The sequence below is a fragment of the Canis lupus genome, chromosome 32, assembly GCF_003254725.2.
Source record: "Canis lupus dingo isolate Sandy chromosome 32, ASM325472v2, whole genome shotgun sequence".
Taxonomy (NCBI): Eukaryota; Metazoa; Chordata; class Mammalia; order Carnivora; family Canidae; genus Canis; species Canis lupus.
This window is the reverse complement of record NC_064274.1, coordinates 13,834,449-13,861,202: the sequence shown is the minus strand read 5'-3', so window position 1 is coordinate 13,861,202 and position 26,754 is coordinate 13,834,449. Positions and strand designations below refer to the sequence as shown.

Sequence of the window (26,754 nt, the reverse complement as noted above, 5' to 3'; positions counted from 1 at the left end):
TACTGAGACCTTTGTCTTTCACTTTCAAATGACCACTTTCCCTATGTATTTTCACATGGGTTTCTCTGTGTCCTGGTCTATGCCCCAATTTCCTCCATGTGGATCATCTCTTAGTATAAGGAACTGATCTTATTGGATTAAGGCCTTATCCTTATGACCTCATTCAACCTTAATAACTCCTTTATGGTCTTATCTCCAAATATAGTCACATTGGAGTTTAGGACTTCACAGATACATTTGGGGAGATCTATCTCTTGTACCATGCCTCACACAAATAAAAACTTCAGGCTTTAAATTTGACTTTATTTTCTGAATATAAGAACTCTGTATTTCTCTTTCGTGAAAGCAAACACTGTCTTCCCTCCTTCCTTTCATCTTTCCTTCCTTCTTTCATTTTTTTCATTTTGGGGCCTCAGAGACTGTTATTCAATGAATAATTGTGGAAAAACTGAACAACAGACTGTGACTGTATAAACTGAATCATATAAGTTATAGTAAAGAACGTATAAAATAAAATGCCATATAATAATCTAATATTTAACCCAAAAATAAATCACAAAGCTCAGTCAATTAAAAAAAAAAAAGAAATCATCTCAAGAAATGTAGGCAAAATTAAAATACATATCATACATAACTATATATATATATACGCATACATATATATAGTACTGTATTGTGTCTCTCTGCATTTAGATTTGAACACTGGCATGACGAAGTCATTTATATCAAAATAACAACTATCAAGAGCCAAATAACGATGGTTATTACTTATTGATTGATAAGGATATTTTAAAATCTTGGTTCATTACCTTCAACTTCTATACTCCACTACCTAAATTCTTATGACAAATGACTTCAGTTTCTTTGAACTTGTCCTAACCAAGTATAAACTAAACTATATCTGGATTTTCCTTTATATATTCCTATACTGCATACAATCAATGTTACTTTTAAAGAAATGTTTTGCATATATATTTGGGACCTGTCAATATTATTTTTAAATTATTAAAGACAGATCTCATTTTTCACAATGATTTATCATTACTGAATATGCACTACATTTCATTCTTATAACTTACCATTACACACCATATTTTCTGAGAAAAAAAGCTATGAGAATTTGTGTTGCAACATTTTTAAATTTTTAGGGCAGAGTATAAAGAGTATTTCTATGAAATAATAACACTTGCTAAATTTATCAATATAGCTCTTTGATGTCTATAATATCCTGCTAAATATGACCAACCTGGGAGTACCTGGCTGGTTAACTCAGTAGAGCATGAAACTCTTGATCTCAGAGTTGTGAGTTTGAGCTCTGTGTTGGGTGTAAAAATTACTTAAAGATAAAATCTTTAAGAGGATCCCTGGGTGGCTCAGCGGTTTAGCGCCTGCCTTTGGCCCAGGGCGCGATCCTGGAGTCCCGGGATGGAGTCCTACATCAGGCTCCGGCATGGAGCCTGCTTCTTCCCTCTCCTGTCTCTCTCTCTCTGTCTCTCTCTGTCTCTCTCTCTATCATAAATAAATAAGTAAATAAATAAATAAATAAATAAATAAATAAATAAATAAATCTTTAAAAAAAAAGTGGGGTTGCTGGGTGGTTCAGTTGGTTGAACATCTGATTCTTGATTTCGGTTCAGACTATGATCTCACCGTCATGAGATCAAGCCCTGGACTGGGTTCCATGCTCACTGGGGAGTCTGCCTGAGATTCTCTCCTTTTGCCCTTCCCCTTGCTCTCTCCTTCTCTCTTTCTTTCTACCCCCGCCTCTCTCTTCCTCTCTCTCTCTCTAAAATAGATAAATAGAGGTCCCCTGGGGGGCTCAGGCAGTTAAGCATCTCCTTTGGCTTGGTCATGGTCCCAGGGTTCCGGGATAGAGCTCCATATCGGGCTCCCTGCTCAGCAGGGGTCTGCTTCCCTCTCTCCATCTGCCTCTCCCCACAACTCATGTTCTCTCTCTCTCTCTCTTTCTTAAATAAATAAGTAAAATATTTTTTTAAATAATAAAGTTTTTTTAGATGATCAACTTGGTCATAAATATTTACCTGAGGGGGTTTTAAATAAAGTGCAGATAATAGAACAATACTCTTTATTTTTTAAGATTTTATTTATTTATTCATGAGAGACACACAGAGAGAGGCAGAGACACAGGCAGAGGGAGAAGCAGGCTCCACACAGGGAACCCAATGTGGGACTCGATCCCGGGACTTCAGGATCATGATCTGGGCCAAAGGCAGGCGCTCAACTGCTGAACCACCCAGGAACCCCAGAATAATACTCTTTAAACACAAACAGGAATAGAGTCAGTATTTGTGTCCATGTTTCACTCTCAGTAACTATACAGAAAAGTCCCATGGTACTTGTGGAAGGTAGTCAACTTGTCTCACTCTGTACAGAGTAAAGAGCTCACAGAATTTTATAATCAGGAGAATAGCTAACTACAATAAACAGCTACAGAAATGGTGTTTTTTAAGAAAAATAATTATCATAATAATAAGAGACGGTAAGTTCTTTTAATTAAAGCTAATGAGTTTATTATCCCATCACTAGGAATTCATTTTGAGGGGGAAGCATGATGAGCTAAGATACCATGGATATGAGAAACACCAATGGAAAAATGCCATGGAAAGATATCATTTCTCTTGGGCTATAATTAAAACTGAAAAGTATGTTTGTGGTGGGGTGAGGGAGGAGGTGGAGAGTACAAATTTATCAATCTTCTGTGAAATTATTTTATGAGATTTAAAGTGGAGCCCAGATTACTTCTGCTTTGTGTGGCTATACAAATAAAAAATTCCCTTAAAAAGTAAAGAAAAAAAAAATGTCCTAGTGATAACGCAAAACACAGAGAGAAGTGTGTAATCTACTCCTAGTTTCCCTACCAAAGGTGGAAAGATCAGTGCACAGGAAACAAAAATGAAAGTCAGAGCCAAAAACCAGGTAGGAATAGTATATTAACAGAATCTAGTCAAGAAAAGCAGGTTAAGAATGACAATAGGATACCAAGAGAGGACTCAGAAGTAAAAACTGTGAATGTAGGGGCACCTGGGTGACTCAATGGTTGAGCATCTGCCTTTGGTGCAGGTTGTAATCCTGGGGTCCTGGGATCAAGTCCCTCATCAGGCTCCTCGCAGGGAGCCTGCTTCTCCCTCTGCCTATGTCTCTGCTTCTCTCTGTGTCTCTCATGAATAAATAAATAATTAAAAAAAAAAAAAAAGAACGTGAATGTAGACATGTGCCCTGATGTGACTTTTCAGTGCATTCCCTTATTTTTGCAAAGTTGGAGGAGTAATAGAGTCAAATCTAATAGGACAGGAAGGAAGTAAATAGATGATGACTATATATTTAGAATATTTGCTTTTTGGACCTATTTTTAGGGGCCTTTCCACCCTGCCTCTCAGCCCCAACACATTCAAATACATTCACTCAACAACTCCCAACAGAGAGATACTATGCACATGCACACAAATGTGACTACCCAAATATCCCCTCCCCTCCCCCATACACATCCCTGGCATCCTGGTATCTGTTCCATTCCCCAATATTGCCAATTTTCTCAAATCCACACTTGAATTGTGGGCTATCTTTCAGCAATAAATTCTTACATTTGCTGTATGCACAAAGATGTAGGTGTTATCTATAGGATTTGTGCTCCCAAAATCAATGCCAGCAGTTTCTTGGCCTGTGGTCTCCACAGTTACATGTATCTCCAGCAATATTAAGTGGTTTTTTGACCACTATTCATTATCAAACAAACAGTTTCCTTTTCTGGAGGTTTCTTGAAGGAAAAAAATATGTGTAGGGCTTTGGTAGGTACTAAGCTATTTGCCAGTAAGATGAATAGTCTTGAATGTCAACTTAGTACAGAGGAATGTCCAGAAGAAATAATTCAAGAATACTTACAGGTTGCGATTTTTTCTCCGGTGGCAGTTAAATTTGACAAAGCCCTGGCCAAGGAAATCTATAAAGTTCTTAATGTTTTCCAAGAACAGGTAGTAAATGAGGAAGCTTCATAATATTAGAAAATCAACCTTATGTTTCAAAACAGGCTTAGGGTTGAAAAACAACAAACATATGTTGGGATGCAGAATTTTCAGCAGATACTGAATTAGCCCATACCTTATCTATAACCAAGAGCCCAAGTCATGCTACATATCCAAAGAGTTAAATGAAACAAAACAACATGCTGACTGTAAACTTTCTGCAAAGCCCTAAGTAATAAATAAATATTATAATTCAGGTAACAGTGCATTAGAATTAAATTTCATCCTACATTACATTATTAAATGGTTTAAATCATATGCAGTAAATCTAGACACAATGCCACCTTGAGGGAAAGCTAAATTGGGGAAGATGAAGATGGAATTGTGTGTTCGTTGAAACAGAAGCTAAGAAAATCATTTATGTAACAGAATCTCTTGCAAGAAAATCATTTAAAAACAGACTTATATTTCAGCAAACATTTATAAATATTTTTAAAAGCAAATTTTTTTTAAAAACTCAGAATTTGGGGATCCCGGGGTTGCTCAGCAGTTAAGCGCCTGCCTTCAGCCCAGGGCATGATCCTGGAGATGCGGGATCGAATCCCACATCAGGCTCCCTGCATGGAGCCTGCTTCTCCCTCTGTCTGTGTCTCTGCCTCTCTCTCCCTGTCTCTCATGAATAAATAAATAAAATCTTAAAAAAAAACTCAGAATTTTTGAAAGATTTTAAAATTGAAAACTTGGTACTGTATTTGGACGTATTATTTATTCACTGATATCTGTTCAAAATTTACTATAAAATTGTGCAATTTGATCAGAGATTTAGAAAGGTGAACAAGCAGTATTTAAGAAATCTGTGAGCCACCAGAGTATGTCTGCCACAAATCTGGGGCTTAAGGGTTGTGCTTCGCTCTGAAGGATTCAAGAAACAGAAATACCAGTATCAAGGGCCAGTTCTAGAAGAAATAAGAATCATAAATGTGCTATCAAAATGGGAATCAAATTTCAATCTGTTTAGAATTTAGTGCTAGAGTTTAGAATTAGTGCTAGAATAAGTTATTTTAAGATGTTTTAATTAATTAATTAATTAATTAATTAATGAGAGAAAGAGAGGCACAGACATGCGCAGAGGGAGAAGCAAGATCCCTGCAGGGAACCTGATGTGGGTCTTGGCCCAGGACCCTGGGATCATGCCCTGGGTGGAAGGCAGATGCTCAATCACTAAGCCACCCAGGCGTCCCTGTTTGTTTTTTAAAGGAGGGAAGGAGAGGGGAGAGAAGGGAACTAACATTTATTTAGACCTCTCCATTGCCAGACACAATTTAAATCTAATTTTCATAATAAAATTTATAATAATTTTATCCCCTCATTATATATGAGGAAACCAAATGCTCATAAAAACAGCTGAATAAAATGGAATAAAATAATATTGTTAAATTTCTATAAATCTAAGACTTGAATTCAAGGTTTGCTCAATGACAAACCCATGATATTTATTTCACTGGTGGGCCTCAAACTTTGTAATGATAGTAAAATGATAACTAAGACATATTGAGAATTTCCTATGGGTCCTATACTGTTCAATGCATTTTAAGCAAATTAATACACATAATATTCTCAACAAATCTAAGTGATATGTTAATAATATTATCTCCAGAGTTTAACTGGCCTGGAAACATTCAGCTAATTGGTAAAGCGATGGAATTTAGACTATATATTCTGGTTCCTCAAACCAATGCTCTTAACTACACAATACCTCTTCATGATAATTTAATCATGTCTTTCTGAAGTAGTATGGAATGACAGGCTCAGGACAAAATCCAAATCTGGCCTTCTGCCTGTTTTTTGTAAATAAGGTTTTATAGGACTCCAGCTGTGCACACTTGTGTATGTTATATGGCTTCTTTCTTACTACTTATCACTAGGTTGGATTGCAATGCAGACTTTATGGCCAGGAGTATAAATAGAAAAAAGTTAGCTGAACCCTAATTAAGACCATGGATAACAAAACATTTATATGTTTTTGAGGAAAGTGAATCAAATCTTTCTTAGTAATTAATTATTCATTTTAAATTCCTCATCTTCTCTAATTTACAGAGCTGTCTAATCGAAGAGAACATGACAATGTATTTGTTTTCATACCTAGTTGTCATAAAGATAATTTGAATCATTTTGGTTTTAATAGCTACTCCTCTAAAGCATAACAAAAAATAACCTATTTAAAACTATAATATTTGAAGTAGTAAACATCTATATTTCTATTAGCAATTTTTTTCTATTAGTAAATTTACACTAAAATAAAGGCAATAGTTTTCTCAGGTTTTTATTTTCATTAAAGTTAAAATGAAATAATTAAGGGAATGACTGCCCTCCATCTAAATAAGTCACTAGATGCTAAAATACTTAGCTCATTTGTAAAACTTTAAGATTTATATTTTTCCAAGCAATTGCATTATGTTATCTAAATGTGTAACACCATATTTTATATACTCATTGATTAAAAATTGATTGCATTTTCACTGTAATTAAATAGCCTTTGTTTCTGATTTTCAAACAAAAGCAAAACACAATTTCAGTAAAATTGTGTCTCAGAGGAATACAATTGCAGGCTTTCCACAGCATCATTTGCTTAAGTGGCTCTCTGCTCTCCTCTCTCCCTTCCCCACCAGAAGTGCTGAACACTCAAGAGTATCCCCTGGAGATTCTGCAGGGTGCCATCTGCTGTGTATCTTCTATGTTGCAGCCTGAAATTCTTGATGCAAGATTTAGTCCATCAAATTACAATAGTATGTGAGTTGTATTACAACTGAGACATTAATGCTGGATTCATGAAGAAAAGGGAAAGTTAGACATGCATAGCAAAACCATATTAGTGGATATTTAATTAATTACTGAATACGATTATACACAACCACAGTGTTCAGGTATAATGAGGGTGGCATTTGTTTTTAAACTCTGGGTTGTAGTCTTTTAGGTTTTGTTTGTTTGTTTTTAATAAGAAATAAAAGAGTACTCATGACTAGCAGATAATATAAGTACAAATACCAGGAAAGAATCCATTGCCTGATAAGTATAAATTTTCTCACCTTAATCTCACTGTCTTTTTATTTTGACATCAAATAAGTATTACAAGATACACTGATCACAAAGCAGTAGCCAACATATTTCTGCAATTTTAACAAGCAGAGAAATACACAGCTAAGTAATGTAGGGGATCGGATTGGTGGACAGGGTGTCATTTAGGGTATGAATAATTTGGAAAAACAGTTTCTTTTGGAAAAATTGAGTTTCTTTTTATTCAACATTAATCACATGCAAGAAAATATTGTGTGTTTGTAATGATTTTGAAAGAAACACACAAGGAAAGGTACTGCTTGTATAATGATTGATACCTACAAGTCCTCCTTCATCTTCTCAATTCTACACTTTTACCTCTCTCCCACTCACTAACTCTACATAGGTATGTAATCTTACCTTGAATATTATGTTTAACATCTCCATACTTCTTTTTGTGACTTTATTATATATTAGTACTATTAGCATATTAGTGTATGATATATATATATGAATATACACACAAATATAGTATATATATTCTTTTTTTAAATCAATTTATTTATTTATGATAGTCACAGAGAGAGAGAGAGAGAGAGAGGCAGAGACATAGGCAGAGGGAGAAGCAGGCTCCATGCACCGGGAGCCTGACATGGGATTCGATCCCGGGTCTCCAGGATCGCACCCTGGGCCAAAGGCAGGCGCCAAACTGCTGCGCCACCCAGGGATCCCTATATATTCTTTAATACTATTTAACTTTGCATATTTAATTTAAACTCCATATACTGTATGAATTTATCTGTGATTTGGTTTTTGTGCTCAAAATGCTCTTTGTGTGACCTACTAATACATGAACATTAAACATTCTATTACATGAACATATTATAATCAGGGAGACTAATGCGGTACAAGTGGAAAAAATATTATTGAGTGATTTTGAACGTTCAGTTAGTTACTCCATTTCTGGAAGAGACCAGATTTTCATGGAGAGACTAGCAGCTTGCCCAAAGTTAAATGAGAGAACTGATACTAAAATTTGAGAAGTCTGTTCCAATACAGACCAGTATATGTGATAACTATGCTATGTTTTCTGTGCAGTATAATAACCTTAAGTAATATAAGTAACAGTTTTTAAAAGAGAAATAATACTCCAATATGATGGGTACTCATGTAAGATGGACTTTTTTGATCATTCTTAATTAGCCTAATAAAATTTATAATATTTTTCCAAAACTAAACATGTCATACTTTAAAATATATATAATTTAATATTATTATATGTATAATTATATATCTATATATGTATCTGTATATACCTCTTTTAGTAGGGTAGAGGGAGAGAGAAAGAGAGAAAATCTTAAGCAGGCTCCATGCCCATCATGGAGCCAACATGGGGCTCCACTATGAGATCATTATCTGAGTTGAAATCAAGAGTTGGACATTCAACTGACTGAGCCACCCAGGTGCTCCATCTTAAAATACATTTTAAAATTATTTCAGGACATGTATTATTCATTTTCATATCCTTCAAATTCAAATACCAATGCTTCGTAAATAAATGAACCAACAATTTAACAACTGAGAACCAGGTGGAAATGGTTACTATTTCTATTCTAGGCTGTTGTTTTATAAATGAACACTTTGAATAGGCCATTTTATACACTGAAATTCCTAATGCTTAGGTAATATACTTTTGGAATTAATGGGTTTCCAGGATCCGTTACTTATCTTTTCTTGTCATACTTACTTCTCAGCACTATCCCTCAGGTTGGCATTATGGAAGCCATATTTTCTCTTGGCTTCTTGACAGTATGCTCTTTGTATTCTTCCATCTTATTGGACACTCTTTTTCTTTATTTTCTTATCATCAAATATTGGAGCATCCTGCTCTGGTTTTAAGTACAAGTTCTCTCTTCCGTAGCTTAAACAGAATCTATATAATCTTGAATATTCAATTTATATATGTCTAGCCCTAATCTTTCTGGGTTTGTAGACATAGTAATTTGAATTTCTACTTGACACATGTCCTTACATGTCTAGGACAGAGCTTACAGAGCTCTTCTTTCCTTTCTGTCTCATGCAGGTTACTCCTCTCCTGGTCTTCCCAGTCTCAGGAAGTGGCAAGAACAGACTGGTTACTCAAATTACAACTGTCAGTTACCCTTGCTTTTCTCTTTCCATTATCACCCAATTCCAATTCACAACAATTATTGTTGGCATTGCTCTCAAATCAAATCACACATGTTTCCCTTCTCATTGCCTCAACTGCTACCACCAGGGTCTATTACCATTATTTCTTACCTGTAAAATGCTTTCTAAAAATTGACAGAAAAGAGAAATTCAATTGACATGTCATAGCTCTTTAGCCAAAGAATATCAGTTCAAAGATACTACACCTCAACTGAAAGCCCAGAAAACCATAAATGACTATAATACTTCTACCTTTAGTTTCAAATAGTATAACCTTTATTAACAATGATTAATATTCAATTATTATTCAAGAATACAAATTTTGTCCTACTAAAAAGCATTTACTAGTATATTTCCAAGTGTTTATGAATTTTCTTATATATGTCACCTGGCTTGACATAGTCATTAATAATCACATAAACAAGATGATTACAGTAGCTCATGTTCATGGATACTTTCCCCACTCTCACTGTAACGACCTGCTATAAACATTTTGTTTATTGTCCAAATAATCCTATGGGATAATTAGTAAAGTTGCATATGATGAAACAGAGACTCAAAAACCTTAATCAATTTATAGCAGCTATTAAATGGCAGAAGTGAGAACCACCCCAGATCTTGATGATTTCAAACACCAGTGATTTTTACCAATCTAATATACTCCCTCCAGTGGGACTTTGTTAGTGAAATGGGGCTGGAAATTAGGAAATAAGTTTTCTCTACCTTTTCTAATCTGTCATAGATGGCTGTTAAAAGTTAGGTTACTTAAATAACAGAAGAGCCATGGAATTATACTTTCTATCCCTTCTTATGTATTTTCCAAGATCAATTTTATAGCCTCATAGAGCCAGGTCAAATATAAGCAAAACATTCTTATTCAGAAACCTATACATTCTCAGTGAATCGAAGATATGTCATTATCTAAACCAGAGATTTCACTAAGGAGTATAGAAATAGATACATTGCTTTGTATGAATACTGTGTTATATTGTCTTTTTTAAACTTACATTACTTTAAAATGAGAAGAAAATTAAGTTCTAATAACAATTTGTAAGAATTGAAAATAATGCCCTAAATCCATCTGCATGATAAATGGTCAAACTTTATTTACAGGTCTCACAAAAGGAGGACAGAAACTCCACAAAATGGAAGCATTGACAATGGAGCTATCAGTTATGTGATGATATTCCATGTGTTGTCACATTTAGTTTAATTTGATGAACTTTGATAAAAACATAAGCCTATGTAACAACTATGCCAATCCAGATTGTAACCATTTTTTATACCATAGAAGTTTATTTATTAGATGTAGGGTTATTCTTTTTTTAATTTTTAGTTTTTAAGTTTTACTTTTTTTTTTGATGTAGAGTTATTCTGAAATATAGAAAGGTAATGCTGTCGAATACCTAGTTCAGCCAAACACAAGGTGTCCTGTTGAAGGTTTTAGGGTATGTCTCACAGATCCACTCAACCAAACAATTAAAATCTTAAAGGGGTTGTTTGTCAGCTACTTCAAGTTAAAGGACTTATTTTGAAGACATGTGGCTTTTGTCTAATGGAATGTCTATTGGAATGGATGTATTTCTAATAAGAATCACAAGAAATCTAAAAATAATTGAATAAAATTTTATTCATAGAAACATTCTGCAATTTGGATTTAAAGGGACAGAAACAGTGCAAAATGAAAATTGATCTCTGGAAATCAACATCTCCAAGCACACATAAGAATGGGATAACTATTCAGAAGCAAACATTTGCTAATTTTATATATATATTAAGAAAGAAAAGAAAAGAAAAGAAAGAAAAGAGAAAGAAAAAGAAAGAAAGAAAGAAAGAAAGAAAGAAAGAAAGAAAGAAAGAAAGAAAGGAAGGAAGGAAGGAAGGAAGGAAGGAAGGAAGGAAGGAAGGAAGGAAGGAAGGAAGGAAGGAAGAAAGAGACAGACAGACTTGGAGGACAAACCAAGAATACAGAGGGCAGAACTAAAAGCCATGAAGAATCATTCCCAGGCTGTAAGTCTGAAACAAGAAACTGCTAACCTATGCATTCGTTCATAAGTCTTCCAGTGGAGAACTGAATTGTGTTGCTATACTTAAGCCTTATCTACAACTCCCATGTTTTACATCATGAGATTCTGATGCTGTAATAAAATGATACTTTGGGTGGCCTTGGGAGGGGTAAGTATACTTTGCACTGTGAGGGAAGCATCACTTGGGGCCAAAAGGTATAGCAGCTTGGACAGCAGAGACCACAAAGTTTTTCACCTCCTGGTACCCAGACCTTTGTATACTGCCCTCACACAATAATAACAAGGCTGGCCTTTATTTCCAATAAATTTCACAAAAGTGATGACATGTTACTTCCGAGACTAAATTATAAAAAGACTGCTAATTTTGTATCACTCTCTTTTTCTTGGATTGTACACTCTTGGGAATCCACTTGCTATGTTGCCTACACGGTGAGAAATTGAAGCTCTGGCTATCAGTAGTGTAGAACTAAGTTCTCCGAAAAACAGCATATGAATGAGGTAGGAAGTGAATCTTCAAAAACAGTCAAACTTCCATATGACTGCAGCCATGGCTGACATTTTGAGTGCAACCTCATGAGAAGCCTTCAGACAGAATGGGTAGATAAGCTGCTCTCAAAATCCTGACCACAGAAACCATAACGAACATTTGTTGTTTTCAGGCACTACATAATTTTCTGGGGAGCAATACATACTTTGATTGCACTTTTAATTTTGTATCCTTGAACCAGGCTAAAATCATGTTTTATTATTCCTACTAGGTTCATTATTAACTTTTTCATAGATTTCCTAGAGATGTAAATATAAACAACTATATAATCTACTGATAGAAGTAGTTTTATATTTTCTCTCTAATATTAAAGTTTTTAATGCTTTTTCTTGCTTTATATCTAGCTAGGGCTTTAAAACAAAGTTCATTAAAAGTGTTGAGAGTGGACACCCTTACCTTGCTAATAATATTAAGGAGAAGCTTAGTTTCCTATCATTAAATATGAATACTAACTGTAGGAATAGAAGTTCCTTTCTACTAGTAGTGTGTGGAGAGGTTTTATTTTTTACCCATAAACTGATGTTCATTTTTTTCAAATGTGCTTTCTTCATGTATTTATATAATCACATGTTTTTTCTTTCTTTTAGCTCATTAATGTGGTGAATTACATTGATTCGTTTTAGAATGTTAAACAAACCTGTACTCTTATAATAAAACCAGCTAAGTCATTGTATATCTGTATGTTGCTCAATTTTATTTAATAATTTTAAAAGATCTTCACATCTAAATTTATAAAGGGAATTTTTCTGTTATTTCCTTTTACTTGTAAAGATTTTCCCAGATTTTTATAATAGGTTTATACAGCCATATCTAACAGGCTGAGATATGTATTCCTGTATTTCCTGATTTTTTTCTATAATGTTAGTCTTAGTTTTCTTAAATACTTGATAAAATTCAGCATTGAAGCTCCTGGGCTTAGATTTTTCTTTCTTAATAATAGTATCTATTTCTTTAATATAAATTGGAATATGCAGACTTTTATTTTCTTACTGTGTCACTTTGAGAAGTTAGATTTTTTCAAGAGATTTGTGCTTTTCATCTATATTGTTACATTTATTGTCATACTGTTGTTAAGAGTATTCCCTCGTTTTCCTTCGTGTCTTTAGGATTTGTACTGATTATTCCTGCCTTCACTCATTGATGAGATTTGTGTTTCTTGTTTTTTCTTTGTTGTTCTTCTTTTATTCTTCTACAGTCTATTTCTTTTAACCTCTCAAAAAAAAAAAACAATTGGGTTTCATAAATTTTCTATTCCTATTATCTCTTTTCAATGTTATTAATTTTTTTTCTTCATGTTTCTTTCTGTTACTTCATGTTCAATTTGTCCTTTTTTCTGGTTTCTTAAAGAAGAAACTTAGATCATCAATTATCACACTTTTTTCCTTTAAGTATAGACTTTTAAAACTATAAATTTTCTTCTAAACATGATTTTAATTATATACCACAAGTTTTGGATTATCATATTATGTTATCATCATCATTATCATCTCACTTGAAACACTAAAATTCCCCTCAAGGTTTTTACATTGATCCATTAGATATATAGATATTTGTTGTTCAATTTCCAATATTTAATGTTTCTCTAGCTATTTTATCATTCCTGACTCCTAATTTAATTCCATTGTTCTCAATATATAGATATATGTACAATGTCTAAACTTGAAATTTATTGAGATTCTTTTTTTATGACCCAGCATATATTCTGTCTTGGTGATGTTCCATATGGATTTGAAAAGACTGTATAATTCTATTATTAATTACAATAGTCCATGAATGTCAATGAGATTAAAGAAATTGGTAATTTTCAAATCTCCTGAAACTTTTCCGATTTTATCAATTCTTAACAGAGTTAAATCAACTATGATGTGAATTTGTCTATTTCTTCATTTAGTCCTGCCAGATTTTGCACCATATATTTACAAGCTACATAAACAGGCCATCCACATGTATAATTATGGTTTCCTGATGAACTGACTCTTTTATCAGTTTGAAATATAGGACTTTGATTGGGATAATACGTCTTATATTTGTAACTATCTGACAGTACAACCATTCATTTTCCGGTGTTTGCAGTTTTAATGGCACGTCTTTTCCCAAGTTTTACTTTAAACACATTTTTTAAGCAAGCACAAACAAACAAACATAAAGCAGAGAAAAGAAACTTGTGATTTTATTATTTTTAAAAGAGAAATACAAAAAGAAGTTTAATTATTTGACTGCTATTGACATTTACATGGGTAATTACTTGCTTTGGGTAAAATTCCTTACTTTAAGATTGTCCACTATTGCTTTTCCTGTCTATAATTATCTATTACTGGAGCTAGTATTCTATAGGCTTTTCATCTGCTCTTGAAATGTGTTGATAGCAAATATGTCAGTGATAAATTCGTTGGAATCATTTTATTGAAATGTGCTTAACCCTCCCCCAAAAAACAAAAAAAGCCCAAAACTCTTAAATGCCCATTGAATAATGATGAATGGTGAAGTTAAAAGCACTCCAAATCACCATATATTTGTTAATCATATTTAAAATTTAAAAATAAGAAAAATACCTTTGAAATGTTCCATTATTATTTTTGGAGATAATAAAATTAAATAGTTTGAGCTATTAGGTTGTTGAGAAAAGAAAAATGAAAATAGGTAAGAACACTTTAGTTAATTACAAACTTAAATATTTATGGCTTTGTAAATTATATTGATTCTCAATAAATTATTCTCTGATTTTCACTAATCTAGCTTTATTATGAGAACAGACTCCTCTCAGGACATTAACTTCTTTTTTTACATGTTTAACATTTATCTAACTTTTCCCCCTTTCTTTTTTTCTTTTTTTTTTTTTTCCCCTTTGATGTCTCATGATTCAGGAAATTTGCTGGGTACATTCTCAGTTCTTATTTGTTAAATATAAACTAAAAAAGCATAGGTAATAGTAGGAGATTACAAGCAATCTTAGATAAATATTTTTATTAGCTGTTACCTTTCTAGAAATTATACTACTCATCTCACTTGAAATCTCTTCCCAGTAGACTTCTTGATTAGTTACTACAGGATGAACAAATTTCATAAAAGAGTGACAAAAAGAGAACAGAGCAAACTAAAAGGGAAGAGAACAGAAACTTTCTCTGTAAATATTAAACATTCTCTTCTTATACAGATAGAATTATGTGGAATAAATTAACAAAAGAGAAAGTAAAAAATAACATAGTTTTCCCCCTTGCTACATTTTTTATCACTATGCTGAAGAATAAAATGACAATAAAATTTCTAAGGGTTCAAGTCAGCCTTTTTTTTTTTTTTTAATAAAGGAGTTAATGTTTGGATTTGTTTGGAACATGCATGTGCATTTTAATAATAGAAACTAATCTTCAAAAAGGGACAAAATTAAAAGTGTGAGATTCCATTCAAATTATCCACATTTAACCCGCCTCAAAATTAAAATTTAAGACATCAACAGAGCACCACTGGGAAAAATCTCAAATAGGAGCATTTTTTACTGGGATGTATTCAATTCAATTCATCAACTCCTTTTAAATTTAAAACTCAAATAATTGAAATCTTCTTCAGTTAAAAACTAATCTGTGTATAAAAGTAGGACTACTATGCATCATAAAAAATAATTAAAATAGGAATAACTGTTCTGTATTAAAACAGGAATTATTAATCTAAGACAAGTAATTGCTATTAAGCCCTAATTAAGTAATGAAATATATATTGCCTTTTGAAAGCTCCTGGCTTAGAGAACATTTTTTATAAATTTATTTATTTAAGTAATCTCTACATTTAACTCAAATTCACAACACTGAGATCAAGGGATCCCTGGGTGGCTCAGCAGTTTAGTGCCTGCCTTTGGCCTAGGGTGTGATCCTGGAGTCCTGGGATCGAGTCCCATATCAAGCTCCCTGCATGGATCCTGCTTCTCCCTCTGCCTGTGTCTCTGCCTCTCTCTCTCTCTCTGTGTCTCTCATTAATAAATAAATAAAATCTTTAAAACAAAAAAACAACACAGATCAAGAGTTGCATGTTCTACTGACTGAGCCAGGGGCCTAGAGAATATTTAAATAAACAATTTTCTTTAAAGGCATCTATTAAAAAGACAACTAGAACAGTTGTCTATGCTAATCATATCATAATATTGCTTTTCTTGTTGACAATAAAGAATAAGACCCCGCTTTCTGGATGGGCTTAACGAACATGTAATCATTGCTCATTATTCAACAGCTTTAAAAACCAATTCTCTTCAGTTTCTTCAAATATTCTTTAATGAATATAAACAAATGGAAGTATAAAAACAAGCTTAATATATTCAGAACACTGACTCTATAGTGAATATCACTGAATGTTTTTTTTTTTAATTTTTTTTTAATTTTTATTTATTTGTGATAGTCACAGAGAGAGAGAGAGAATGAGGCAGAGACACAGGCAGAGGGAGAAGCAGGCTCCATGCACCGGGAGCCCGACGTGGGATTCGATCCCCGGTCTCCAGGATCGCGCCCTGGGCCAAAGGCAGGCGCCAAACCGCTGCGCCACCCAGGGATCCCTGAATGTTTTTAAATTATAAAATTAAATACCCTTTGACATCTTCTGTCAGTTTTTCCTACTTTCCTTTTACTTGTTGATTTTTTAATTAAAACTCAGACCAAGGGAGAGGTAGAAAGCTCTAGCTGAGTAGTTGGACATTACAGACTTTGAGATCAATATCTTTTAAAACAACAAATGTTATTAAGTTTGCTTTGTTCAAAGAGATTCAGGCTGCATGGTAAGTCAGAGGTCAGGGAGCTTTGACAAGTGCAGCAAAACACTCATGTTGTCAGTATGGAAACCACACAGTCATACATACAGTGTGCTCTTAAATATTTAACAGGCTTACCAAAAATTAAAAGCTCTAATTTAAAGTGTTTGTCAATTCCTGTGGCATAATATTCCCATGTGGCTGATTTCAAGCTACCAAAATGACAAAAATGAACCTAATATTGGAAAATATGCACAACAGCTCTTACAGAGTATTTCCACATATAGATCCAATAGATATAATTAATAGAATTTAGTAAAATAAATAGAAAATAATGGGTTTTGAGTATTGGTTACCCTACTAAAATATAATGTGCTCCATTATAAATGCATATAATTTAATTTTTATGCCTGTCCTTAACTGGCACCTTATAAAATTCCTGAAATTCTAACAGTGATCAAATATAAAAGCACTACTCCTGCACACATGTCCCTGTATAGATAGATTCTAGACACAAAACCACTCAGCAATATAAAGTGGTATGGAATGCAGATATCCAGTTTTTATTTTAACAGCTGAGAAGAACACTAGACCAAAGGCCCCCAAAAGTCTCTGGTATCATTTCTCTTAAATTTCCTTCTCTCTTCTTAATTCCATTTCTGGCCTCTAGTGGTAGCTGCTAGCAGTATTATTACGTAAGTGTTTGAAAAGCTAATTATTAGTGATCATCTTTATAAAGGAACCATACTACTACTCATTCTAAATAGTTATATTTTTCTGTTCTCACATTATTTAATATTGACTCCTATCAATTAATACAAATCAATTGAACAATAATGGGATACAGTAAAAACTCACTAACTTTGGAGTCAGAAATCTCAGGCTGTTGTCTTGAATTCACACCTAGTAGAGGAAAGTCATTTAAAATTTCTGACCTCTCATTTTACATGTTTGAAACAATATTAATATGTATATAGTTTATAGAAATCCCCAAAGAAAACAGTATTGGCATTATAAAAATAAATCCATAATATACTTAAAATCCTAAAAAATGGTTGATTACTGGGCATAAAGAGGAAATAATCCATTACGCATTTTCCTAATTCATCATCTGAGCACAGACTATAGGAGGGCAACTGTATTCAGTGAGCAAAAATCAATCAGACATTCAGATTAGATTTTTCTAGACTGATTATTACTGGGACAAATGACTACATTACTTTTATGGTATATAAAATAAGCCTCAGTATTATTAAAATGAAATCCATTTAAGGCACCTGGGTGACTTACTCCATTGGATATCAGACTCTTAATTTTGGCTCAGGTCATGATCTCAGGGTAAGTGGGAATAAGCCCAGAGCCTGGCATGAAGCCTGTTTAGGATTCTCTTTCCTGCACTTGCTGCCCCTCCCCCACCTCTCTTAAAAAAATGAAGTCCATTTAATAGGTCTCTCAGTAGCTTTATAACAACAAATTAACAGATGATGCTCATTTCTCTTTAACCAACTTTGCCCAGGTTTGGTGTCAATTTATTCTTTCTCAATTCCTTCACAACATCTTAGAATTTCAGAGCTGAAGAGTACCTTATAAAGCAGAGCTCCACATCCTTCATTTGACATATAAGAAAAGCTAAGCTGCAAGAGGATACTTGACCCCTGCCCAAGTATCATGCAGTTAATTACCAACAGAGCAGGACTAACCAGTCCATAGACTCCCTTGTCTACCAGCACTGAAAGACATTAATCTTACGTAAACCATTACCTCTTGAAGAACTCTCTTCATCTTTAATAATAACGTCTTGACGGCTGTGCAGTCCTGTAACATCAGTCTGAAGGGCAGAGAATCAAGGCCTCCGTTTTCTTCCACACCTTGCAGGGGCCAGTCTGCAGATGGACTGCTGGGCATTCGGCTGATATGGGAACACCTGACTTCTTGATCAATGTCTTTTGTTAATTTCAGGGACAGATTCCTAACAAGAAAAAAAAAAAAAATTACAAATGTAGCATATTCACAGCAGTATTTTCCAAGCTGTTGATCAATGTCAGGAGTGAGCTAGAAAAAATTCCTTGTGACTGGCATCATTTCCTTTTATTAATCTGAAAATTCTGAGACCCTTCTGTCAAAATTATTAAATTGGTTAATTGTATTTTTAGTATTCAATGATAATCACTATTTTAGAATGTGATTTTTCCCCTTTCTAGAATTTCACTTATACATGATATCAATGTGCTTATACTTTCTTAAATTAACTCTTAAAATGTTGAAAATCAACAAAAATTACCAAAAAAGAAATTTCATAATTTTTTTTCTGAAAATGTTTAAAAATTCATTTTAAAAAAAGATTAAGAAAGCAAAAATTAAGAAAATAATTTTAATTATTATTTTAAAGTAGTAAAGCAATCAATGGCCATTTTAGGAGTTAAGAAAGATTTGTACACATAAAATTTTATATGAAAATAGTAAAATAAATGGAAGATACATAACTTCATATGTAATTAGTACATTTATCAAATGATCATTAAATTTTTAACATAGTAATGTGAGGAAAAACACACAACACACATATTTATCTTGTTCTACTTGATAATCAACAATTTCTTGAAAATATTGCACTTTCAAAATCCTCCAACATGACTCATATTGACAGTATAGGTAAAAGAAAAGATACTAAAGTTGACAATTTTCAAAATGTGCAGATCAGCAATCTTTTAAAAATCATACCAAAGAGGTGCTTATGAAAATAGTCCCTTTCATTGAGTTTTTCTGAATTTGTTTCCATTTCTCAAAACCAAGGGGCCTATACAATAATGACAACATGATAGCATAGCTCAGGGTATTTATAAAAAATAGTTTAGGACTTGTGCTCACTTTTACTGGCTTTTATGTATATTATTTCCTGAATTATATGACAAGGTCACTTAGCAACCTAAATGGAAAAAACAAAAAACAGAGTAGCCTTGTAACTTGCCATCAAGATTAGGAAAAGATGCCAATAAGAAATATATCCTCAATTAATCTTACTCAATTCTGATTATTCATAATAGTATAATTAATTTTTTAAACATTATATTTATTTATTTGAGAGAAAGAGAGAGTGACTGAGAGACAGAGAGAGAGAATGCGTGAACGGGGAGAAGCAGAGAATCCCAAGCAGACTCTAGACAGAGCTTTAGTCTGGACTCGATCTCCAGACCCATGAAATCATGACCTGAGACAAAATCACAAGTCCAACACTTAACCAACTGATTCACTGACTTACCCCCACAATAGTATAATTAATTTTTAAAGTATTGAATAATTAATAAATAAAAAACACTTTTGGATTACACTAAATTGTTTATCTTCACTTATACATTCATTGATCATAATTGTCCCTTGAAGTAATAAAATAGTAATTACCGTCTTCATTTTGTATCTATAATAAAATAATAAATAAATAGTAATAGGAGTGCCTGGGTGGCTCAGCCTGCTAAACCACCAGCTCTTGGTTTTGGCTCAGGTTATGAGATTGAGCCCTGCCTCAGGCTCTGCACTCAGAGGGAAGTCTGCTTCCTCTCTCCCTCTTCCTCTCCCCCACCCCACTCATACTCTCTCCCTCTAAAGTGAATAAATAATCTTAAGAAAAATAGTAATAGCTAAAAATTTTTGAGGGTTCATTTATAGGCCAAATACTATGCTAACCATTTCATGTGGGTCATTCATTCAAACCTTGAACAAATTCAAGAGGTAATGTAATAAGCATCTTAATCTTACATGAGGAAACAGGACCAGATAAATAACTTACCTCAGAGTTAAAAAGCTAGTAAGAAGTAAGCTTGAGATGAACAAAGTAGGCACTCTTGTGAGATATGACTTTATTTTTTTCCCTCATATAATGTAATTATATATAACAATGCTTAGTGCATCCCAGGTAATCTTATAAGGGTTTTTACATGTTAAACCCCTTAATAAAACTCTTTTAGATAGTACTGTTATCATCCCCATTTCACAGTTAAGGGAGTTTAATATCAGAGAGGTTAAGTCACATGCTTATGGTCACACAGCAAAGAAGGGACAGAGCTGAGATTTGAATGCAGACAGGGGGGGATCCCTGGGTGGCTCAGAGGTTTAGCGCCTGCCTTTGGTCCAGGGCGTGATCCTGGAGTCCAGGGATCGAGTCCCACGTCGGGCTCCCAGCATGGAGCCTGCTACTCCCTCTGCCTGTGTCTCTGCCTCTCTCTCTCTCTCTCTCTCTCTCTCATGAATAAATTAAAAAAAATCTTAAAAAAAATGTGAATGCAGACAGGGCACTCAGCTCTAAACCACTACATGAGTGGATCTCATGTGAAAAACAAGTAAATAAGCCAAAAACTAAAACTAATAAACCAAAAAGATACAAATGAAAAACCCTACAATTATACAATAAATCATTTTTATCACTTTTAAAATATACTTTATCTAATATGACATTTATCTTAAATATGCACTTGTAAACTATACAATAATTCTTAAAGGTTTCCACTTCATCCTAGTGTTTTCTATCCTGTTTTCTCGAAGACTGAGAATAAAATGGAATATAAAAATTAGATTTCACAGTATGTGTAATACTTTACTTATGATAGGATTTCAAAGATTTAACAGGTTTTAGTTGTGAACTACCTTATGTGAACTATTCTGGCACATAGTAGGCCGATTTGGTAAATAATTGTACAACTGAAGTCGAAAAAATGAATACAATGAGTGAATAAATAAAACACATTTTTGTGAAAACCTATGCAATATGTCTCTCGTGTATACATAAATTTTTATGCAAGGAGAATTGTTATGCATTGCAGGGCTGCCATCCACAGTTCAAAATTTCCCAGCACTCTTACAATAAAGTAATTAAGCTAATGTTTTTATAATTCCTTTTAGTTAGAGTTCTACTTCTTTGAACCTATTTGTCCAATCACAGATCTAAACATCAGTGAAGACTGACAAAACCTTTCAGAAACCACACAGGTGTTAGATCTGTGACTAATTTCAGGAGTTTACTGAGGTTCTGTGGAGTAAAGTTTGACATTTACAAATCTAAGCATCTCAGTAATTTTCAGATAAGAATGGGCTATATACACAAAAATGCATTCAGAAGATAAACTAGCCATTTGTTTTATGCTTCAAAAAACTGAATGTATTTCTAATTCCAATAAGAGAAAATAATGGCATATTTTCAAAATTACAGAAAACATACATATTGTGTCCAGCAGAGCAACTGTGGCTTAAGTTGCAGAGCTTAATAGGATACAGTCACTGACCTCAAGAGGCTCACCACAGTTATTAACTTTTTAGTAGGTGATACCAAAAAAGTATCAGTTACAGTTGACCCTTGAACAGCATGGATTTGAACTGTGTGGATCCACTTATATGTGGACTGTTTTCGATAATTATAGTACAATGTATGTTTTTTCTCTTCTTTGTGACTTTCTTCATAACATTTTATTTTCCCTAGCTTACTTTATTATAAGAATACAGTACGTAATATACATAACATACAAAGTATGTGTCAGTTGACTGTTACTAGTAATGCTTCCATTCAATCCTAGGCCTCTTGTAGTTAATTTGGGGTCAGTAGGGTATCCCTGAGTGGCTCGGTGGTTTAGTGCCTGCCTTCGGCCCAGGGTATGATCTTGGAGTCCTGGGATCGAATCTCACATCAGGCTCCTTTCATGGAGCCTGCTTCTCCCTCTGCTTCTCTCTCTCCCTGTCTCTTATGAATAAATAAATAAAATCTTTAAAAAAAATTTGAGGGGGGAATCAAGTTACCCACAGATTTTTGACTGTTCAGGGTGTCAGTGCCTGTAACTCCTAGGTTGTTCAAGGGTGAACTGTAATTTTCTTTTGTCCATGAAAAATGAATATTTTTACCTCAAAACATTTTACTTCTATGGGAAAAATAGTTGGCTACAAGACCACCATAATTAAAATCATTCTTAATTAGGTTGAGGTAGTTGGTGAAACGGGCCATTAACAGGGTGACTACTCAGTAGCACAGGATAGCACAGCCATCCTACTGTATGTTTATGACTATTATATTTCTGATCACTAGGTCTGTAAGGCTTACTACTGTTATATATTTTAAATCTCAATCTTTTTAACAATAGACTTTTACTGGACCAAAGATACCCAAGTGTCTCTGGGCAAATTCACCTAATAAAAAAACAATCTCTGTAGTTGATAAGAAAAAGAGAAAAATCTTTTACTATAAAGTCAAAGTTGCCTTTCACACAGACCACCTATAAGGCCAGTAGGATAAAGCTAGGTTCAGGTACTCTCCTGTCCCTGCATTAGCAGGGATCACTGGATAATACAATCTGTGCATTTTGGAACATATAGCCCTCTGCCTGTCAACTCTCTGAATTATTATAGTTTCAGAAAAGTGAACAAATATGCATTCTATCAAAGATGTTACACAGTCCCTTAACTTGGCCAAAAATGCAGGGGTTGTGGCGGATATTGAGGCCTGATACAGTGGTTCATTAATCAGCATAACCAGTATAAACAAACAACGACACTATAACTCCACCGAACACATTTATATATAGTCCCCCCCTCTGTGTCAACTCCATGGATCTTCAGTAGAATTTTTCAGTAACTTTTACACTTGTCTGTTGCTCATGAATGCTGTCCAAGTCTTTATAATTTAAAATTTAACAGTTAGCTTTTCTACAACAAAGGAAGCCATCAGCAAAATGAAAAGGCAACCTGGTGGATGGGAAATATATTGCAAATGATATATCTAATAAGGAATTAAAATCAAAAATATGTAAAGAACTTATACAACTGAACACCAAAAAAACAAATAATCCAATTAAAAAATGGGCAGAGGACCTTAATAGACTTTTTTTTTTTTCAAAAAGACATATAGATGACAGACACATGAAAAGATACTTGATATCACTCATCATCAGGGAAATACAAATCAAACCTCAAGGAGATGTCACTTTACACCTATCAGAATGGCTAAAATCAAAAGGACAAGAAATAATAACTGCTGGCGAGATGTAGAGATAAAGGAATGCTAGTATACTGTCATAAAGGATGTAAATTAGTGCTGCCCCTGTAGGTAATAGTATGGTGGTTCCTCATAATATTGAGAAATAGAAATGCCATAGATCCAATATTTCCACACTGGGTATTTACCCAAATAAAACAAAAACATTAACTTAAAAATATATATGCACTTTGATGTTTATTACAGCATTATTTATAATATCCAAGATATGGAAGCAACCTAAGTGTCCATCAATAGATGAATGGATAAAGAAGATGTGGTTTATGTATATAATGGAATATTATTCAGTAATTAAAAATAATAAGATCTTGCCATTTGTGACAACATGGATATATCTAGGAGGCATTATGCTAATTGAAAGAAGTCAGATGGAGAAAGATAAATATCATATGATTTTGCTTACATGTGGAATCTTAAAAAATATCAAACAGAAAACTAAAAAAAAAAAAAAACCATAAAAATAGACACTTTAAATATAGAGAACCAGTGGTTGCCTGAGTGGGGGGAAGATCACAGAATGGGTAAAATGGATGAATGGGAGTGGAAGGTAAAGGCTTACAGTTATGAAATGAATAGTAAGTCATGAGGATAAATGGTATAGCATAGGGAATACTGTCAATAGTATTATAATAGCGTTGTATGGTGACAGACAGCAGCCACACCTGGGGTGAGCTTAGCATAATGGATAGCGTTGTCAAATCACTGCTGATACAGTATTGATATACTGATATTAATTAATATAGTATTGTGTGCCAACTATGCTTCAATAATTGATCAGGTAAATAATTTTTTAAAAAAGAAAATTTCACCTCAATGAGAAAGTACTGGACCCTGTGCTCCAGACAAAAAGAGAAATAAAATTATTTTGATAAGCACAAGAATGAAAATTAAGCTATTCAGATAAAGAGTATATGGAATCATTCTGTTATTATTTCTTACAACTGCACTGAATCTATAATTATCTCAGAATAAAAAAGTTTAATTTAAAAATTACCAACATTTAGATAAAGTTGAATTGAAACTTATGGTCCTTTCTCAGTCTGTAAGAACCACAAAAATAAAGGTTTCGAGTAAGATTAACAGTGCAACTCATAAACTTTACATTAAATGTATTCTTGAAAGTTTCAACTTAAAAAACTTGAGTTTCAACTGCCACTTTAAACATTTAACTAAAACTGCAATAGTGAATTCACTTTGTACTTTTATCAGTAGAATTCTTTGTCTGAAACGAATTTTCTAATCTAGTTCAAAAGTTCTGCTGCAATTCTATTTTCAATATGACAAACAACTTTAATAAGAAAATAGATATCTTGACATAACCTTAGAGTGATTAAAGGATTTTTCCTTACAAGGGAGAAAAAATAAAACATTATTTTCATTATTTTTTTTCTCAGTTATAAGAAGCACTATCATTTTGATAGTGAAAAATTTTCTTTCCATCACATCATTTGAAAACTTCCCAATATAATTGTCCAAATGGCTAAAAAAATACAAGATCATGTCAGTTGCAAAGGACTGATGCTCTTAGCTCTCTTAGAAGCCATTCCTTATTTACTGCACGGACACCTTTCATTACGGAGAATGTCTATGGCCATAAGCTATCTCAATGATTTACAATTTATAATGTGGCTGTGATTTCTGAAGCAGATTTCCAAGGAACGGAAAGAAAAAGTAATCTCTGTTTGCCCACCACAATAAATAAACATGCGCATACAACTGCCTTCCAAAGCTTCATTAAGTAGATCTGCAGAAAATAATAGTTTCTAAAAACTTTACGTTTGGAAGAAACTGATTTTTATTTTATTTGCATTTCAAAAAGCACTGGGTTATTTACGGTAAATTAAATTTTAACTTGAATAATTCTGAGAGAGACACAAAGATACAAATCTATATTAACAGATTGGCATTCCAGAACTAAAAACTGTCTGCTTAAGAAACTAACTACAAAAAGGCTATTGTTGATAAATAAGCTATTCTTCTCACATTTCCTTTCAAAATATATTGTTTATTTGAAAGTGTCATTTTGGGGGGGGGGGGACACCTTATATGTCAAATCCTTTTATGGTTGGATATTTAACTGTATTCCTGGAAGAGATGGAACCATCATTCATCCCTCTGCAGTAGTACAAGTGGAGTGGTTATAAAAACTTTGTAGCACTTTATATTTAAATATAAATTTACATTTGAGAAAGACTTCACTACTACCTGAAGTAATGGGTAGAAAAAAAAAGCAAGATATGGAGAAACACAAGCTAAAATACAAATATCTTAACGTTACCAACAAAGTACTCCATAATGTAGCAACTGTCTGCCTCAAAATACCTTATTTTATAACAACTGTCTCCTTGTTTTTTAAGCCCCAGTAGCTTTCATTCAGCTGCTTACCCTTGCACTTTCAGATCTCCTCCTTTAAAAAAAAAAAAAAAAAAGTTTTATTTATTTATTTCAGAGAGAGAGTGAGCATAGAAGCATGAGTGGACGAGGAAGGGCAGATGAGAAGCAGACTCCCTGCTGCAGGGAAGCCCAATGCAGGATGCAATCCCAGGATCCTGGGATCATGACCTGAGCTGAAGGCAGATGCCTAACCAACTGAGCCACCCAGGCATTCCCAGATATCCCTTTAAAATACAACACTTCTTAAGGAAACCACCTTCGCATCTATACAAACATACACAGGTTCCTTTTTACTATGCTAAGCCTTCTTTTGTAGCACTTATCACAATGCAGTTAAAACATTAATTTTGAAGAGACCTCTGCTGAACTACACTCCACCTCCTCTTCCAAATATAAAGAAATATTGAATGAATTATAATACACTTATTTTTAAATATATTACAGTGCAGGAGGGAAACACAGAAAATTTTCCAGATGCTAAAAGGGCAAAATTAAAACAGCAATTATTATATGAGTTACGACTGTAGTGATTTAGGATGCTGAACTTGGATGCAATCTGCAAAAACAGAAGCTGCAGTTTTTGTGTCTATGCATATTTAGGGGAGGATCCACCAGTAACAAAGAAGTCTTATAGTACTAGGATACAAAAGAGTTCCAAACTTAAAAAAAAAAAAAAAAAAGAAAAAAGAAAAGCCCAGATATCAATCTGATCTACTTTTAAAATAATTGCTCACTAGAACAATATTCTTCTTTAAGGAAGATAATAAAATACATAATCCACAATAAGTAATCCATAATGTCTT

At 33.5% G+C, this 26,754-nt stretch overlaps 1 protein-coding gene across 5 annotated transcripts in view; it reads right to left on the bottom strand.

Annotated features, from left to right (window-relative positions):
- Nucleotides 1–26,754, bottom strand: part of CCSER1 (coiled-coil serine rich protein 1) — a 1,365,561-nt gene that overhangs the window by 873,789 nt on the left and 465,018 nt on the right. For all 5 annotated transcript variants that reach the window (XM_049104802.1, XM_049104801.1, XM_049104804.1 and 2 more), the window contains one exon: nt 18,289–18,496. In XM_049104802.1, coding sequence (XP_048960759.1) covers nt 18,289–18,496 — 208 coding nt within the window. The remainder of the gene's footprint in view (nt 1–18,288; nt 18,497–26,754) is intronic.